General features: G+C 41.8%; 1 protein-coding gene across 1 annotated transcript; it reads left to right on the top strand.

The window, feature by feature from the left end:
- The first annotated feature begins 3,948 nt into the window (after window positions 1-3,948).
- Window positions 3,949-17,047, top strand: CCNG2 (cyclin G2). Its single transcript, XM_010362682.2, has 8 exons — window positions 3,949-4,439; window positions 5,469-5,606; window positions 6,341-6,478; window positions 7,722-7,972; window positions 8,493-8,571; window positions 8,657-8,755; window positions 11,330-11,535; window positions 12,863-17,047. The coding sequence occupies exons 2-8, from the start codon at window positions 5,469-5,471 to the stop codon at window positions 12,984-12,986; spliced, it is 1,035 nt and encodes a 344-aa protein (XP_010360984.1). The 5' UTR covers window positions 3,949-4,439; the 3' UTR covers window positions 12,987-17,047.
- Window positions 17,048-18,680: the final 1,633 nt, after the last annotated feature.

The following is an 18,680-nucleotide window of genomic DNA, read 5'->3' as shown; positions in this document are numbered from 1 at the left end:
GATAGCACCCTATGCTACTATGCTATACCTTCCCTGTTCCTCTTTCTTGGAGCAGCATTCCTGTCTCCATTGAAGGTTCTGTGAAGCAGGACTTATCTAAGCAGGAAGTTTGGGGCTGCAAACGACTTTTTTATTTTTTTTTATTTTTTTTTTTGAGATAGGGTTTTGCTCTGTTGCCCAGGCTGGAGTGCAGTGACATGATCATGGCTCACTGTAGACCTCCCAGGCTCAAGCAATCTTCTTGCCTCAGGCTCCCATGTAGTTGGGACTACAGGTGCATGCCACCATGCCCAGATAATTTTTTAAATTTTTTGTAGAGATGAAGTCTTGCTATGTTGCCAGGCTGGTCCTGAACTCCTGGGCTCAAGTGATCCTCCCACCTCAGCCTCCGAAAGTGCTGGGATTCCAGGTGTGAACCACTGTACTCAGCCTAATGACAGAAAACAGCCCAGCCAGGGACTCAGCAATAGTGAGTAGACAGGGAGGGGGAGTATGGCCTCATGTCAGCTTTACATATCCTTATCCTCAGGTTCTTTCCTTTCAGGGCTGCTTTCCACCAGACTTCTTTGATGAGGTTAGGGATAATCCCTTCCTTTCCCTTCATGAAGTTACAACATGGTGAAAAATTCCAACAGCCTAGAAATATATAGCTAGTTGCTTTCACAAATGTTTGTATTCGGTCATCACGTATGAAGCAGACACAATTACCTCTGGCTTTTTGTTTGCCTCAGGTTAGAAAGCTGAGGCTCAAGACCATCAGAATTATTCAAGGTATTCAAGGCACCATCTCTAATGAGTAGGAAAGCTGGGACACAAGGCCAGTTTGATCCAAGGCCAGTGCTTTTGTCCTATACCTCAGACATACCAGGGTATATTCTAGGGCCTTGTTTTATTTATGTATTTTTGTATCCCTGGTGCCTAGTAGCGTTCCTGGCACTCAATGTCTATTGATTAACTTTCGATTGAATAAAAAGCTAGGATTTATTGTCAAAAACTGTATCTCTGAGGAGAAGAGATTTGGAAAGTTGTAGCAATTTTGATGCCTTATGAAGTTCAGGGAAGTCTAACTCATTTAGAGAAGCACTGCAGCTGTCCCATGGGAGTGCCCTGTTTTCATGGTAGAAGCGTAAGTGTGAGCAGGTTTGCATGACACTTGTCAGGAGTCAGGGATTCACTAAATGCAGTCGTTGTTTCTGTGTGGGCACTCCCTGCTTATTACCCATTCTGTGAGCACCTTTTAGCTTCAGTCTCACATGTCACCGAGGACAATGGGCTGCACATCAGGCCTTCATGGGGTTATTGGTGACAGTATTGCCCAACCCCACAGAACCCCTACCATGTACTGTAGAAGATCAAGTATCTTAAATTGTCTGGAAGTTCTTGGGGGCTGCCAGGTTTCTGATTTCCTTATTTTGTACGTATGCATGATATAGGAAATTTGCCCTCCAGAAAACTCCGGAAAGGCTAATGGGTAAAGCCTGATTAGCCTAAGGGGAATAATACCTTTTTCGTAAATAACACTTTCACCTCCAGCAAGGTAAGCCAAGGTGACAAGGACAAATAGAATGAGGATAATTTTTTTAAAAGATATATTAACAAACAAAAAATTCTGCAAAGTAAACAGAGAAAACCTACATAATCCCCCAGCCCATTTCCCAAGAATATCATCATCCTTTAAATGAGGTGTTTAAAAAAGAGGATGCTGTATTAATAACTACTGGATCTATATTTTTAATGACTGCTTTCCTTTAATCTTAAAGAGATAAGTGGACTAAAGTGGATAAAGGGCTCCATCTTGGACAACCTGATCAGTCTTTTCTTCTGTGCTGAGCAGGGTGTGCCAAGAGCAGGAAATTCAACACCATTTACAAAGCTTTCTTGTCTTACTCTCAGAGAAAGCCATCACTGTTCACATCATTCAAGAGGCTGTCTGTAAAAGGACACATAAAATACCAGTTATGAAATATATAGTACACATTTAGTATAGCTTCATAACATTTAGTGATCTAAGCAGCAAGATGATTATGTCAAGTAAAAGTTATCACTTATTTATGTTTAAAAGATCAAATAAGCATTGGATAAAATTATGTAGCCTAAGTAAAGGACAATTTCTCAATCTTTTCCTTTTTGTTTTATATAGTCTGTTATTTTTAAAGTCTTCTACCACATAAATTTGCATTTCCTCTTTCACATCACTTATAAAATAACGTATGTTCCTTTTTTACCTTTGTCTTCTTGAAAAAAACATCCCCAGTCTCCTTCATGCTTTGATCACGAACTCTCATTTCTCTGGTGGTGGACAGTTGGTCGAGCTGCTGCCTGTGGGCCCTGTCCACTCGGCCTTTTTATGCTCTGTACAATGAGCTGTCATCTCTGTAATTTTAAACTTAGCTCTAGTCTCCAAGTTAGTTTCATGTTCCTATTATGTTTATCAGCATAGATTTCCAGCAAGATGATTATGTCAAGTAAAAGTTATCACTTAATGTTTAAAAGATAAAATAAGCATTGGATAAAATTATGTAGCCTGCAAATCATTTAAAACTAGTGTGCTAATTTTATCTTAGTTTCCAAAACGCTCACCAAGCTCACACCTCTTTGAAATAGGTGTTAGCTTTTTGGGCTCCCTTCCCCCAGTTGCTCTGTGCTCCAAACAGATGCTTGTGTTTAGTCCGGGCTAATATGCAAAGGGACCTACTTCAAAAATTCCTTAGTTGCTCTGCAAAGAAGAACGCTGCCAAAGCTATGTCGTGTGCCTTCCCATATTTCACAAGTAACAAAATAATTCACAGACAACATACAGAAGAACAGAAAAGAGAAATCTGTTCCCAGGGGCTGATTATGTAGATTAGAACTCAAGAATATGGTATTTACTAATTTAAGAGTGAGAGAGTAAACAAATAAATGTTCCACATCCCCCATTGATATTCCATGTGAAAGTGTCTCTGGCCTAAGGCACTTGGTTGGTCTGCTTTTTGTCCCGTCCTGGGAGAAGTGTCGCCTATAACAACAAAGCTAATTATAATGAATAATAAATGATAATTTATGGGTTACCAAGGACCAAGAAGCTCTGGGAGTCTTCATTAAAACAACAGCACAACTACAACCTCTGGACGTACGCCGTAATTATTAGATGTTTACGTACCCTCATCAGCGTGCTACGTTTTTATTTAAAAACCCCTCCTTCAGTTCCTCCTGAATTTTTTTTAAATTATGGAAAAATTCCAAGACACAGAAGTAGAACGAACAGTGTAACGAAGCCTCGAGTACCCATCACCCAGCTTCGACTCTCAACTTTTTGCCTATCTTGTTTCACCTGTCTTCTCCACTTTTTTTTCCTCTTGGATTGGAAAATTTTAAAACAAACATCCAAACTTGCAGCATTTATTGAATATTTTAGTAGACGCCCCGACAATGTTATAATAATTTGGTGGGTTATTGCAAAATGGAACAGCAAGACAAAATAAAGAAGGAATGTAGAAAACGCTCCCGTGGCTGAAAGGGCTGTCACAAAAGTTAGCTCTTTGGAGAAACGCCGCGAGCGTGACATTCCCTCGAGAAGGGCGGACGCAGCCAGGAGAGAAGGCAGTGCCGCAGGGCTGGTAACTGAAAACCTTCCCCGCTGCCCACCTAGACATGCGCAATTCAGACCCTGGAGTTGCTAAGGCCCCAAGGCAGAGAGAGGCTCAGGATACGGAGAGAGCCAATCAGAGGGCTCCAAGACTGATAAGTTAGCCAATCCAGATTCGAGGGTGAATCAGGTACTCAGCATTCCCCTCGCCCCACCCGCATCCAATCAGAGAGCCGGCTACTTTGGGCGGACTTTTCAAAACAGCGAAAACAAAACAAATCTGGGACCTTTAAAAGGCGTAATGAGACTAGAAACGATCTCCTTCCGCTCCTCAGTCTTCCCCTGTTCCCAAACCCGAATCAATCCCGGAATAAGCCCGACGCCCAGATTCCGCCCTCCGCCCTGATGCCGGGCGGGAGGACTGGCCTGGCGAAGCCAAGGAGAGCTAGGGAGGCAGCGAGAGAGGCTGGGGACAGCGGCTTAGGGGCGGGACTCTTTTTAAAGTCCGTGGAGGAAGTGCAGGATCCCTCCGCGGGGAGTCACGTGCCCCGCCCCCTTGGGGGCGTCGAAACTCACAACAAAAACAGGAGGCTCACAGAGGCCTCTATTGAGGCTGCGGAGGTGCGGCGGCGGGCTGGTCTCCGGCGGCCGGCGTTGCGCCCGGGTGGAGGGTGGGCGCGTGGGGAGCGGGATGGAGCCGGGGCTGTGAGGCCGAGGCGGCGGTGCCTGGGAAGAAGGGTCGGATGCCGGGCCGGGGGCACCGCTGAGGCAGTGGGGTCCCCGACCTGTGAGACAGGTTCGGAAGTCCCCGCTGCGCCCAGCCCCTGCGGACCGTGAGACCGCGGGCGGGTGGAGGCGCGTCTCCGGCACGGTGAGTGGGCCCGCCCAGGGGCGCCGTGGGTTTCTTTGTTCGTGGTGGGGGCTGTGGGCTGCGGGGAGGTCGGTACCATCCGAGTGTCTCGGTGCTGCCTGCCCCTCAACTGCTGGAGCGACCAGGGTGCTGCCCTCAGCCCCAGCCCTGGGGGGAGCTGGCGCCCGCGACGGACAGATAGATGCTGGTCGGGTGGACGGAGGGGGCGACTAGGCTAAGGGCAGTCTCCGCCTCGGTGCCCCCCTCCCCCGCTCGTGTTGTCACGGGGGCTCGCTGGGGTGGTGCTTCTCGGATTGACAGCCCCGGGGCTCTGCAGAGTTGCAGGGCCCCAGCATCAGTGGGAGGATGGGTGTTGTCCGGTCGGGCGCGGGGCGGGCTGGACTGGACTGGATTTCTGTCCCCGGACCGCAGCCGGGTGTGCCGCGCCACCCCACGGCTCCTGGGACAGGGGTGTCTGCCTCTCGGGTAAGTCCGGAATCGGTGCTGCAGCAGCGGATGGGAAAAGCTGGGGGCTGGACTCTCCGAGAGGGGCTTCTGCAGCTGGGCGCCCCGGGCGGGTGGGGCTCGGGAGTCTCCTCCCTCCGCTTCTTTGTTCAGTCGCGAGACTTTTCCTCCCCTCCCCCCTATTGTGCAACGCCCCATCCCCGGGACCCACTGCAGTCGCTGGCCTCACTGCAGTGCCCTGGGCAGAAGGCCCTCCCCGGCGCGACTTCAGGTGGGGAAAACCGAGGGGACGCCGGCGCCCGCGGACAGTTTCCTGTTTGTGAAACACCGAGAGGCCAGGGCTGGCCGGTCTTACCCAGGTCTGGCCGGCGGACCTGACCACGGCTCCTCCCCCTGCCACACCTCCCTGGCCCTGGTGGGGATTGCCCTGGGGCTCTGGAGGACGTGACTGGTCCCTTCACCCTCTCCTTGTCCGGGTGTGTTGAGGCGATCCTTGCTGGAGGTACTGGCCTCGGCCCTTTCTATCCCGCTTCCCCTCCCCTCTTACCTCCAGATTACATTCTCTGTGTGGTGTCTTTGCTGCAGATGAAGGATTTGGGGGCAGAGCACTTGGCAGGTCGTGAAGGGGTCCAACTCCTCGGATTGTTGAACCTCTACCTAGAACAAGAAGAAAGATTCCAACCTCGAGAAAAAGGGCTGAGTTTGATTGAGGCTACCCCGGAGGTAAGTTGGCAGAAAAGATAACTTGCTGAAGCAGCTGATGGGGCTTGGAGGAGGTAACAACCCCTCTCCCCGTTGAATCATGACAAAAGCCTTCAAAATTTCTTAAGATCGAAGTTGTTCCTTCTGGAGTACCAAGATAAACCTTATTACAGGGTCATGCTTTTGCTTTTCTTAGCAAGAATAAGAGTGATATTTTAGAGAAGTGGGTTTTTTTTTTTTGTTTTTGTTTTGAATGTGGCACCCTCCTCACCGCCTTTCCCCCGCTCCCCGCCCCCTGCACTCCAGCCTGCAGCTTCAGGGTGGGAGACTCTTGGTGAATTGAGCAGTTCATTTGTGCAAACACCCTCTGCCTGTGAAATACATATTTATAGTAGGATCTTAAATGACTTTAGAAAAGCAAAAGCAAACAAAAGAACCCTCTTTCTCCATTTCAAGGGAATTGAATTATATTTGCTGTAACTCTCCGAAATCTTGGAACAGTTCACCTTATATTAAATTGCTGAAGCTCTTTTATGATGTGTATTTTTAAGAAGCAGTGATTTACGTCTTATAGATGAGAAAGTGTATAGCTTTACTTAAGTGATACCACTCTTTCCATCTATATGCTTGAAGATTAAGGGGAAAAAATTAATCTTATTCTTGGGAAAAAAATTAACCTTATTCTTTGGATCTATATGTGCTTTTCATCTGGTTCTAACAAAATTGTAAACCTTGGTTCTTGATTATTATTGCAGAATGATAACACTTTGTGTCCAGGATTGAGAAATGCCAAAGTTGAAGATTTAAGGAGTTTAGCCAACTTTTTTGGATCTTGCACTGAAACTTTTGTCCTGGCTGTCAATATTTTGGACAGATTCTTGGCTCTTATGAAGGTATTTCATCATTTTTATAAATGTCTTCCGTTTTCTATGCCCAGTGCCTAGCACACAGGGCTCAAGAAATATTTATCGAATGGGTATAATAATGTCCACTGTACATAAAAATTTATAATCAGAATTGTGATCATTAGTGCCAGAATAAGACTACAAGATTAATTGTATTGTTGTATGTTAGGTTTTTATGTTGTGTCTTAGGTTTTACCTCTTAAGTACTGTCTCTTGAAGATGTGACAAAAGAGAGACTACTATTTTTTAGATATTTGTCATATGTTTATAGTCCTCAAAATAAGATTTTTTATCTGCCATCATGCTTCTCTTGAAGCCTAGATTTTTAAAATACTGAAGCATGACAAATGAAGCATAACAGTCTATTAAATATGACCGGCCGCCTTCCCCAGAAGTCTCTTGAAAGCAGGGAGCCATGGTTTTATTAACAGTCACCAGCAATGGCTAGAAAAATGGTGGGGAATCTTCTGCCACTAGGATTGCTGTCAGCTGCTGGGCCAGTTCTCAGGGCATTGAAAAGAAAAGGGCAGCCATCTGTCCATGGCAGCTTTTATGTATGTCCCACTCTGCACCACTCATGTGATATTTCTCGGGCAAAATTACATTGAAATATGGAATGATTCTTAAAGATTTTTATGGAAAAAGATAAGTATAAAATATTTTAATATCCCAGTACATTTTTTTTGGTGTTAAAAAGCTTAATTTATTTTTGGGGAGATTGTATTATGAATTTCATAAGTCTGAAATACAAATTATACTTTAGTGCTAGAAATCTTGCTTTTGAACCTGCATGGAAGTTTTTGTACCTGCATTTGAATTTACATAAAGGTTCAAAAAACTTTTTTTCTAAATTAAAAAAGTTGTTTTTTTTTTTTTTAAAGTAGAAACGGAGGCTTGCTGTGTTGACCAGAATAGTCTTGCTGTGTTGGCCAGAGTGTTCTCAAACTCCTGGCCTCAAGCAGTCCTCCCACTTCAGCCTCCCAAAGTCCTAGGATTACAGGCATGAGCCACTGCTCCCTGCTGCCTTTTTTTTTTTTTCTTTTTAAGGGAGGTTGAGAAGATCTAAAATGTGACAATGTGTATAACTGTGGGTAAAGGGCCAGTACATGTAAGAGAAGCAGCCTGATTGTGTTCTGTCTTAAGAATAGAAGCATCATTACAGTATTATAAGCATCTGCTTTACTAAGTCGAAGTGACAGTTGTTAAAAGATGCCTCTTGTTTTTTTCTCAGGTGAAACCCAAACATTTGTCTTGCATTGGAGTCTGTTCATTTTTGCTGGCTGCTAGAATAGTTGAAGAAGACTGCAATATTCCATCCACTCATGATGTGATCCGGATTAGTCAATGTAAATGTACTGCTTCTGACATAAAACGGATGGAAAAAATAATTTCAGAAAAATTGCACTATGAATTGGAAGCTACTACTGCCTTAAACTTTTTGCACTTATACCATACTATTATACTTTGTCATACTTCAGAAAGGTCAGTGGGATTAAAGATAAATTTTATACTTTGAGCATTGCTGTAGCTAACAGTAAATAATTGGAATGGCAATGAAATTTATATTTTTATCTTCTTCAAACTTTCGACTTGGACTTTATTGGCAAATCTCTCTCTCTCTTTTTTTTTTTTTTTTTTTTTTTGAGATGGAGTTGCGTTCTTGTTGCCCAGGCTGGAGTGCAATGGTGTGATCTCGGCTAACTGCAGCCTCCACCTCCTGGGTTCAAGTGATTCTCCTGTGTCAGCCTCCCGAGTAGCTGGGATTACAGGCATGTGCCACCACACCCGGCTAATTTTGTATTTTTAGTAGAGACGGGGTTTATCCATGTTGGTCAGGCTGGTCTTGAACTCCTGACCTTAAGTGATCCACCCGCTTCGGCCTTCCAAAGTGCTGGGATTATAGGCTTGAGCCACCGCATCTGGCCCTGGCAAATCTTTAAAATCGTTTAAAATCATTTAAATCTTTGAAAGTTTAATTAATCTTTGTTCTTTGCATTTATAGGAAAGAAATACTGAGCCTTGATAAACTAGAAGCTCAGCTGAAAGCTTGCAACTGCCGACTCGTCTTTTCAAAAGCAAAAGTAAGTCGATTCCTTGCTTACATATATATCTCACAGTTTCTATTTTGAATTTTAAAACAATATTTTCCTTTTTTTTTTCTTACAGCCATCTGTATTAGCCTTGTGCCTTCTCAATTTGGAAGTAGAAACTTTGAAATCTGTTGAATTACTGGAAATTCTCTTGCTAGTTAAAAAACATTCCAAGGTAATTATAGTCATTATTCTTTAAAGCAAATTTCTTTCCTGATGTTTCATTTTTTTCTGTAGTGACTTAAACTTGAATACTTCATGGGACTCTTAACTTTTACACTCATTTTTTTCTTATATCTGTAGTGTTAAAGTTCTCAAAATGCAGCTTTGACCCAGACAATACTAATCCGGAAGGTAACTTGGTCACTTAGCCCAGCTTCTTTCTGCATATAGGTGCCCCTTCTGTAGTAATCATGCCATATGATAGTACAGCTGTTACATTGCCACATACACATTGTTCTAAAATGCATACTAGGAAGTAGACTCAGAACAAACACTAATGGGATAGGATGGGATCATATCACACCTCTAGGGCTGAACTGTCATCCCATTAGCAGCAGCATCAAATAACACCAGCAATGTTGATGTTTTAAACCCCAATGTCTTTTCAAATCCTTTACGCCAGCTAAGTAAAAGTAAGTCTTACAGTCACAAAGAGGTGTAAAACAAAAGCACAGTCCTTTATCTTAAACTCTCAGTCTGGTTGGGGAAATAAGGAAGTTAACATGAAGTGTTGTGTTCTGTCATCTGTTATTGTGTCTTGGTGCCAGGTAATAGTGAATATAGAGAGTACCTGGCGATTTTTTGAGACAGAGTCTTGCTCTGTTGCCCAAGCTCGAGTGCAGTGGCACGATCTTGGCTCACCACAACCTCAGCCTCTCCAGTTCAAGTGATTCTTCTGCGTCAGCCTCCCGAGTGCCTGGGACTACAGGTGCTCACCACCTGCCTGGCTAGTTTTTATATTTTTGGTAGAGATGGGGTTTCGCCATGTTGGCCAGGCTGGTCTTAAACTCCTGACCTCAAGTGATCCCACCTTCCTTGGCCTCCCAAAGTGCTGGGATTACAGGCATGAGCCTCCGTGCCCAGCTTACTTTGGGGTTTTATTAAGCAAAGAAATAGGGCAGACTAGGAGAAGCACTATGACTGGGAGCCTGTTTGGAGCAAAAGAATCTTGGACAGTGAAAGTTTGGACAGCAAAGGCTTATGGCCAAGGAATTGGTAGACTAGACAGATTTAAAAGTCATTTTAGGATAGACTTGCAGGTACAATGTCTAGGTGTTAGTCACAAGCTGTCCAACTCATAAACGGTGTCCAACTCATAAAACGGTGGTTTTGGAAGCCAAGCATGGAAATGAGGCAAGGAATCATGAATGACCAAGATTTGTACCTAATGGTGGATGTAATATTAGCATAATTGGCAGGAGATTTGGAAGAAGTTAATTTGTGGTGAGAGAAGTATGATTTTAGATGCGTGTATACACAGGTAGGTGTCTAGTAGGTGTTTGGCATTTTGGAATAAGAAGATAAACTAGCTGGAGATTGAGATTTGGAATTTCTCATGAAGAAGCAATAGTTGAAACCATTAAAAGCTTGTGGAGTCATTTTTGTAGGGGTCAATTGAAGCTCTGGGGTTTTTAGTGTTGGCCTTTACCCCCAACATTAGTAGCCAAGTGAAGAAAGGTACATCCCTACAAGTAGGAGCACTGTTGGACTGGAAGGAGGTTTTTAAGAAGGAGGTGGTCAAGAGTATTGAATTTTTATAAGAGATCCAATATAATGAAAATTGAAGGTCATTGAATGTGTCAGAGGTAATGTCAGTAGAGCAATGAGAAGGAAGTGGTAGAAACCAGATTATAAGTGGTTAAGATGTAGCTAGATTAGGTGAAAATGGGAGGCCAAGAAAATAGATAGATCTTCTGTTTTCTGGTGAAAATATGTGCAATGTGAAGCATTTTGTTTGTAACATAACTTTTCGCTTTTGTTTTAATCATGATTTTATTAGTTTTTATCTGAACTTTTTATTGAAAGTGATAGCTGGAACCATCTTCAGTGAAAATTGATACGTTGAAATAAACTGAAGACCTTCCAAAGGAGGAAGGAAAAACATAAAAAGAAAAAAAAGAAATAAACTGGAGCACTCCCCAGTGGTGGCGGAACTATGTCCTTTTTGGGAAATTTCTCTTCTCTCATATTGCTAACTTCTTTAGTTTTGTATCTGGTGTTATAAGATAAGTGTGTGTTGCCAGCAATCCAAACAATGCCTTGTTACAGGAACCCAAATTGGTTTCTGTAACAAAAGGAATGTTGAATTTCTTTGCATTGAGACTAAGGACTATACTTGATAGTTGATTTATTAACAGACCCAGAGCGTTTTTAGGTCAGCGTTTTCTTAGACTAGGCAAAGCTTTCTGTGTATTGAATCCTAGGTAATTTTATACTTACAGTGCTCCTCTCCTAAACCAGTGGTTCCCAAATTTTGACAGTTTGGCTGCACATTACAGTCACCTAGGGAACTTAACAAAACTCTTGATGCCCATGTTGCACTCCTTGTCAATTAAATCAGAATACCAGAGGTGGAAGAGGGTAGTGGGAGCCAGGCATCCATCCATCCATCCATCCATCCATCCATCTATCTATTCTATATATCTCTATATCTATCTATCTATTTTCATGGCTCACCTAGTGATTCCAAGGTGCTGCAAGATTTGGGAGACATTGCCATAACCTCTTAAAATATTTTTTTTTTCAGATTAATGACACCGAGTTCTTTTACTGGAGAGAGTTAGTTTCTAAATGCCTAGCTGAGTATTCTTCTCCTGAATGTTGCAAACCAGATCTTAAGAAGTTGGTTTGGATCGTTTCAAGGCGCACAGCCCAGAACCTCCACAACAGCTACTATAGTGTTCCTGAGCTGCCAACGATACCTGAGGGGGGTTGTTTTGATGAAAGTGAAAGGTAGGCGGGTTCCTTGACTAATTAAACTTCCCTAGACGAAATATTACTGAGTTTATTATACTCAGAACTGTGGAATAGTGTAAGACATTAGAGAAAGCAAGCCCCTACACTAAGAGCTAAGAATTAAAACCCCAACTCTTCAGGTAAGCAAATTAACCAGAAGTAGTTTTGTTAAAATATGTAATGATTTATAAGGTCTTCTCCATTTTTTTTAGTTTTTTCTTTTTTATATTTTTTTGAGTAGAGATGGGGTCTCGCAATGTTGCCCAGGGCTGGTCTTACACACTCCTAGTCTCAAGTGATCCTCCTGCCTCAGCCTCCCAAAGTGCTGAGATTACAGGTGTGAGCCACTGCACTCAGCCTCTTTTCCCTTTTTTAAACTGGTTGTTTTCCATCTTTCTCCTATTTCCCTTGCTTTTGAAATACAGCTAAAAAAACCCCCCCAAAAAAACTGAAAAAGAATTCTGGGCTTTGTAATGTTAGTATGAATTCCTAATATTGTGCTGTGGAGAAGAGATTGATGGGTAGGTGCCTGGAAAATAAAGGGAATCACCACCACTAATGGGGAAGACTTCTATAGATGTCCTCAGAGGTTTGTCAGTTGGTGTCGTCTTATTCAGAATTTGATTATTGTGTTTGTAAAGTGAATAATTTTGCTAAATTTGTTTGTTTTATGCTGTAGAGATAAAGGGCCAGAAGTTTCATTTTCATAGCTTGTTAGTTTACTTTGATATTTGAGAGTGTAAGTGGTATAAGAAATCACGGATGCAAGAAATACATCTAAATAGACCATGTGCTAGGAGATATGTTGTCTTTAGTCTTCATTATTGGATTTAAAATACTTAGAATTCTACAATTAGTTGCTGATAGAGTTATTAATTGGTACAAGAATAATAGTTTGGCAAATAGTAACTTGTTTAAACTTCAGAAAACCTATATTTTCTTTTTCTTTTCCTTTTTTTTTTGCATGTGCCACCATGCCTGGCTAATTTTTGTATTAATATTTTTTGTAGAGATGGGATTTTGCCATGTTGCCCAGGCTGGTCTTGAACTCCTGGGATTAAACGATCTTCACACTTTGGCCTCCCAAAGTGCTGGGATGACAGGGATGAGCCACTGCACCCAGTCAAAAAAAATCTGTATTTTCCAGTGAGATACTATAGACTTCATTTAGGAAGTCCTTATAAATTTTGTCTCTGTAAAGCATACATTTTGAATATAAAAATCCTCACTAGAGATGCTCATATAGCAGCTTTATTTTGGCTATAAAGCATTTAAGTGTGTTTTAAGTAATGGTATCCTCTTTTTTGTCTCTTTTTCTCTTTAGTGAGGACTCTTGTGAAGATATGAGTTGTGGAGAGGAGAGTCTCAGCAGCTCTCCTCCCAGTGATCAAGAGTGCACCTTCTTTTTCAACTTCAAAGTGGCACAAACACTGTGCTTTCCATCTTAGAAATCTGATTATTCTGTCAGAATTTATATGTACAGGTTTCAGAGCAATAAATGGGGGAATAGGTAGTTTTCTGGTTTAGCCCCCATCTAGTCAGGAATTACATATACTGGAATACCTACCTTCTATTTGTTATTCAGATCAGATCTGGCCTATTTTCATATTTATCCTAAGCCATCAAATGAGGTAGTGCCTCTTAAACCATTAACAGTATACTTTAGACATTGGCACTTTATTTTTCTTGTTGATCTTTAGCTACTTTGGGGAGGAGGGAAGGTGCTGATACCTTCAATTTGTTACTTTTCAAGATTTTTAAAAATAACTAGTGTAGCTTATCTTAAACATTTTATAAAACCTTCAGATGTCTTTATTTAAGCAGATTGGAAGTATGCAAGTGCTTCCTTAGCAGGGACAGTGGATAATCCTTTAATGGTTTATCATAGATTCCCCCCTCCCCCCTTCTCAGAAGAGTGAATATGCTCTTAAATGTCAAACACATTTTTGTTTTGTTTTTTAAATGATCAGTGTCTATTTGATGTGATGCAGATCTGCAGAAATAATTAGGCTAGGGCTCTTAGTTTCATTCCTATTGCCCAAGTATTGTCAAACTATGGTATTATTTTAATGTTACTTTAAAAATCCATAATCTGCTAGTTTTGCATGTACTTGTATGAAAACAGTGCAGTAAGTTGAAAACCCAGTATCTATGGAATTGATAAATGTTGATCTGGTGGTACATTTTATCTCATTTTCTTATATTAAAAATGTCTGCATGATTACGTTTTATTTCCTTTGTAATTTACATTTCAAAATGATGTATTGCTATATGGGTGCCAAGATTGAGTATGAAGAACCCGAGTGTTTGTAGTATTATAGGTTTAAGCAAATCTGTGTGGTGATACAGCCATAAGAATGGGGCTTATATAAACTCTGTACATGTATGATTTTGTACAGAGAATTTTTAACTTTATAAATTGTATATGAACATGTAAATCTTTTAAAATGTACATAAAATACTGTATTTTTTTACTTTGTGTGATAGTCTAGTCATTGCATGTAAATATAATTTATTATGTATTCTGTAGTATAAATCATACGTTGATGACTTACATTTTTACTGGTAAGTCAACATCCATTGGATGTTTTCTGAAGTGGCTCTTTTTGAAGTGATAATAGATTGTAATTCAAAATAAAATTATTAATGAATTCTCCTTGTTTGGGATCACATCTTAATTTTTAATCTGTTAAAAGTGTTTGATGTATTTTAATAAGAAGACTTTAGGTGAGGCTACAGTGATTCCAGAGTGAGCCTTCTAACTGGCTAGCAGAAGTTCTCTAGGTTTGGCACTATGCCTTGGAGATACTGAAAGAGAATCTGTCATTTGAGAATTGACCTGTTTCTGGGATGGACTCATTAAGTATGCTCTCAGAGACTGGTGTATTACCAGAATGCCTATTAATTTATAGTGAGAGGCAACAGGTATTAAGTAGACCAGAATGCTCAGGTTGGCAGATTAGAACGATCTTTCAGGAGACAAATCAAGTTTTAATCAGTTTGGTTAGTAAGTATGGGGTGTTGGCTGTGATGGCTTCTAGCTCTTGTGGACCTCAAAAGTATCAGGTTGTTTTGCAAGTGGTGTTCCTTCCCCGCCCCCTCCCCTCAACAGGTTCCCCATCCATCTAGTTTGATTTTTGTAGACCTTTGTTTTTTCTAGTTAGTTAGAAAGTCAGGTATACTGAATATGGTTTTCATGTAACACCTCTTCTCTGGAGATAGGGGTATGTTTTCCTACTCTCCTAGGGGAGAATCTCTACTTGAGGATGACCTTTCCTGTCTTACTAAATAATATTAGTAAATAGTAGGTAATATATTCTGCTTTCAGATTTTGATTTGTTGAGATGTAAAAGTTCTTTGTGGCTTACCAAATCTCAAGACTCTCTTTAGCTCCTGTGGGATTGTATTGCTTTTCTTACTGGATATTCTTCTTGGGTAAGTATCTCTGTGGCTTTACCTCTTCCCCCTCCGGTTTTTAGTATATTTAGTTTAGACCTCTCTGCTGAGCTTGCAACCTGTTTATTCACATGGGCTGCCATGCCAGTTGGAGGTTTCTCATTACTCCCAAACCTGCTGTTTCTTTATGTCTTTCTCAGTGAATAATTCTGTCTATTCATGCCGGAAACTTAGGTGATATGCTCATCTCCTTTTGCCTGTTTATGGAGGTCACCAGCCTCTATCATTTGTATGATTTCGTTTATACTGTTTATATCTCTTTACTCTGTCCCCTCTTTTTCTACCATTGGCATGGTTTTGACCTGTACTCTTTATCACCAGAGGTACTGTAATATAGTTGTGATCTCTCAGCTTCCAGGCTTACTTCTGGTCTCTGCCTTGCTGCCTACATACCCTTTTAAAATAAAATTTTAACTGTCTCCTGAAAAATTGTTCAGTAGGTCACCCACAATCAGGAGAAAAAGTTATATCGTGACATACAAGTCTCTGTCTAATCTGAACACTGCACCTGTCTGTGGCCTTTTTTTCTTGCCATTTCCTAGACCTTAAAAAATGTGTATTGAGAAAGAGAACTCTGCTAGCTATACAGAGGATGAACTGGAGCAATATAGAGGAGTAGCATGAAGACTGGTCTGACTGAACTAAGGCAGTGGAAGTGTGGATGAGGAAGACAGGTGAAAATTGAGAAGCGCTATCCTTTGTCTTTGGGCATTATTAGGAGGCTCACAGACAAGTCCAGGAGCCTGGTTATGCCCTCCTGTGCCATTCAGCCAGGTGGCTTTCCCATGACTGTGATGAATAAAATCGAGAAGCCTCTGCCCTTTTCAGAGCAGAGGATGAGGAGAAAGCTATCATTTTGGCCTCATCCTTACTCTCCTTGACTTGGCAAGAGATTTGCCCTTTCAGGTTTTGATCCTGTGATTTTCTAGGATGTGGTGCACACACTTTGCTGTTGTGCGTGGTGAAGTATCGTGCCTAGGTCCTGGGTCTTCATCTGTTTGACTCTGCTGCTGTTTCCTCTTCCCAGGAAGTGTGATTAGACAAATAATGTGTCTTAACTACCTGTCACACTCAGAATTAATACATACTCAGGTTAACTGTAGAGAGGCATTGGCTGCAGAACACTCCTCGTGACAATTTTAACCATTTTCTTTGTCTAGAGTCTGCCTTTTTCTTTTTTACAATTTCTCTCGTTTCAACACTAGGTTTCAATATGGTGTTCCTGCTAACTCCCACCTCCCTCCTCCCTCATCACACATGCAAATTGTCAGCTTATTTAGACAACCCACTTAGATTCCTATATGGACAAGAACAAGGTATTTTGCATTTGTTACTGGAATTCAGTTTTCCTAACTATTTACTACCAGAAATGGTCAACAACTTACTTTGTGTTTAGCAAATCAAATTGCGTGGTAGATAGTTTTCCAGTATGATGGCCAGTCAGTCTTCCAATCCCTGTGCCTATATGCCACTCTTCCCATCCACAAGTGGAGTCTATTTCTCTTGAGTTTTGGCTGGCCTTGTGAATGGCTTTGCTTACTGAAATGCAGCAGAAGAAATTCAGTATATGTCCAAGCCTAGGCTTTAAGAGACTGGCAGCTTTCCTTTTATGCTTTTTGAAAGCCAGCCACCATGCTGCAAAGAAGCTCAGCTGGATTACTGAAAGATGAGAGGCCATGTGGAGAGAGACTCTTGAGGATGAGAGATTATCTTGGATGTTCCAGCCTCAGTTAAGCTCTCAGCTGAATGTGGGTGTATCCTCAGCTACACCACAGAAAATAGAGGAACTACTCAGTCGATCCCAATCAACCCACAGACTCACTAGAAACAACAAATTATTGTTTTAAGCCACGAGGTTTTGGGGGAGGGTTGTTAAACAGTAATAGATAAGTGAGACAGATTGCTTGTTACTTATGGTCAAATGGTGATTATCTCTGGTGAGATTACAGGTAATTTTTTTAAAAGTTATACCTATCTGTAGTTTCCTTTTTTTTCTAAAATTTAGTTGAATTATTAGTGTATTAACAGAATAAAGAATGAACTTTAAAACACACACGCTGGTTATATGCTTCCTCTAATTAAAATCCTCTGTGGCTCCCACCGCACCTTAGCATCAAGTTTGAACTTTGTACTGTGGCTTATAAGACCCAACTTGATTTGTTCCCGGCTCCCTTTTCAGCCTTGTCTCATGGCATCCCCATCCACGTATTTCGCAGGCCCACTGCATCCTGAGATGAGTCGGAGACCCTTCTTAGGGGCCTGTTCCCTACTCCCAAACAAGGAAATTTAAAAAAACAAAATCTTGAGTTCTTTCAAGAGAAATTCCAGGCATCTAGCTAGCCCTGAGGAGTAAAAGAGAAATGTGATAAGCAAGACATAGCGGCTCAAAACAATAGCCAGTAAGTTAGAATCATGGGATGTTTGGTTCCCCTATAGAAACTATAGATAACATCTTAATATATATCCCTGAGTTGTTTTCCAGAAACCTGAACCTCTACCAAATGGATGCACTGGTATATAGACCTCAGATAAGGGGGAGCTGAGGACTGAACTCTGACCACCGTTGTTTGTTCTAAATTTCCTCCTGAGAGGCCTGGAGGAGGTCATGCCCATGAGCCAGATATTACATATTTTTCTGTAGATTTTAAATGTTTAGACAAAACGTCGTCTGCTTAACCAATCGTACACTAGAAAATCTTTGACTCCGCCCCCACTTTGAGATGCCTTGCCTTTTTAAGTCAAACCAATGTATAGTCTCCGTATATTGATTTCTGACTTCGCCTGTAACCTCTGCCTTTCTGCCTTTAAAAAACCTTACCTGTAAGCCATCTGGGAAATTGGGATTTAAGTCTTAGCTGCCTGATCCTCCTTCTTTGGTGCCCTGCAAATAAATGTTTTCCTTTCTCCTGCTGCAAACCTCGGTGTGGCTATCTGGTCTTACTGGGCCGGGTGGGTGGACCGCAGTTCTGTTTGATAACACTCTACTCACCATGCTTTTGCTCACCTCAGTGCCTTGATGCACACCATTTCCTCTGGCTAGAATACCTTGTCATCCTCATCTGGCAAACCTACTTATTACCTTAGGACTCCTTTCATTGACTTACTCATTCACCCATCAGATATTTGAATGCTTTGTGTGTCAGGCACCACACTTCTGTTGCTGTGAAATGCCAAACACAACAAACCCTATCCCTTCCCTCAAGGAACTTACAGTGTAGTAGCAGAACCCAAAACTTCATGGCAAATAATAAAATGTTGAGGCTGGATGCGATGGCTCACGCCTGTAATCCTAGCACTCTGGGAGGCCAAAGCGGGTGGATCATCTGAGGTCAGGAATTTGAGACCAGACTGGCCAACATGGTGAAACCCTGTCTCTGCTAAAAATACACAAATTAGCTGGGCATGATGGCGGATGCCTGAGGCTGAGACAGGAGAAGCGCTTGAACCCAGGAGGCGGAGGTTGTAGTGAGCCGAGATTGCACCACTGCACTCCAGCCTGGGTGACAGAGTGAGACTCCATCTCAACAACACCACTGCCAAATAAATACATAAATAAAATGTTAAAAGGTTGTGACAATTTTTTCTTCTAGGAAATCTTTCTGGAACTCCCTGACTTGCCTCTCCTTGTCAGTGTTACATGTTTCCATAAAACCCTACATTTTTTCTTACCCTAGAAATTAATATCT

The sequence above is a fragment of the Rhinopithecus roxellana genome, chromosome 2 (genome assembly GCF_007565055.1).
Source record: "Rhinopithecus roxellana isolate Shanxi Qingling chromosome 2, ASM756505v1, whole genome shotgun sequence".
Lineage (NCBI taxonomy): Eukaryota > Metazoa > Chordata > Mammalia > Primates > Cercopithecidae > Rhinopithecus > Rhinopithecus roxellana.
The sequence above is the reverse complement of the archived record's forward strand: the minus strand, read 5'-3'. Positions and strand labels throughout refer to the sequence as shown.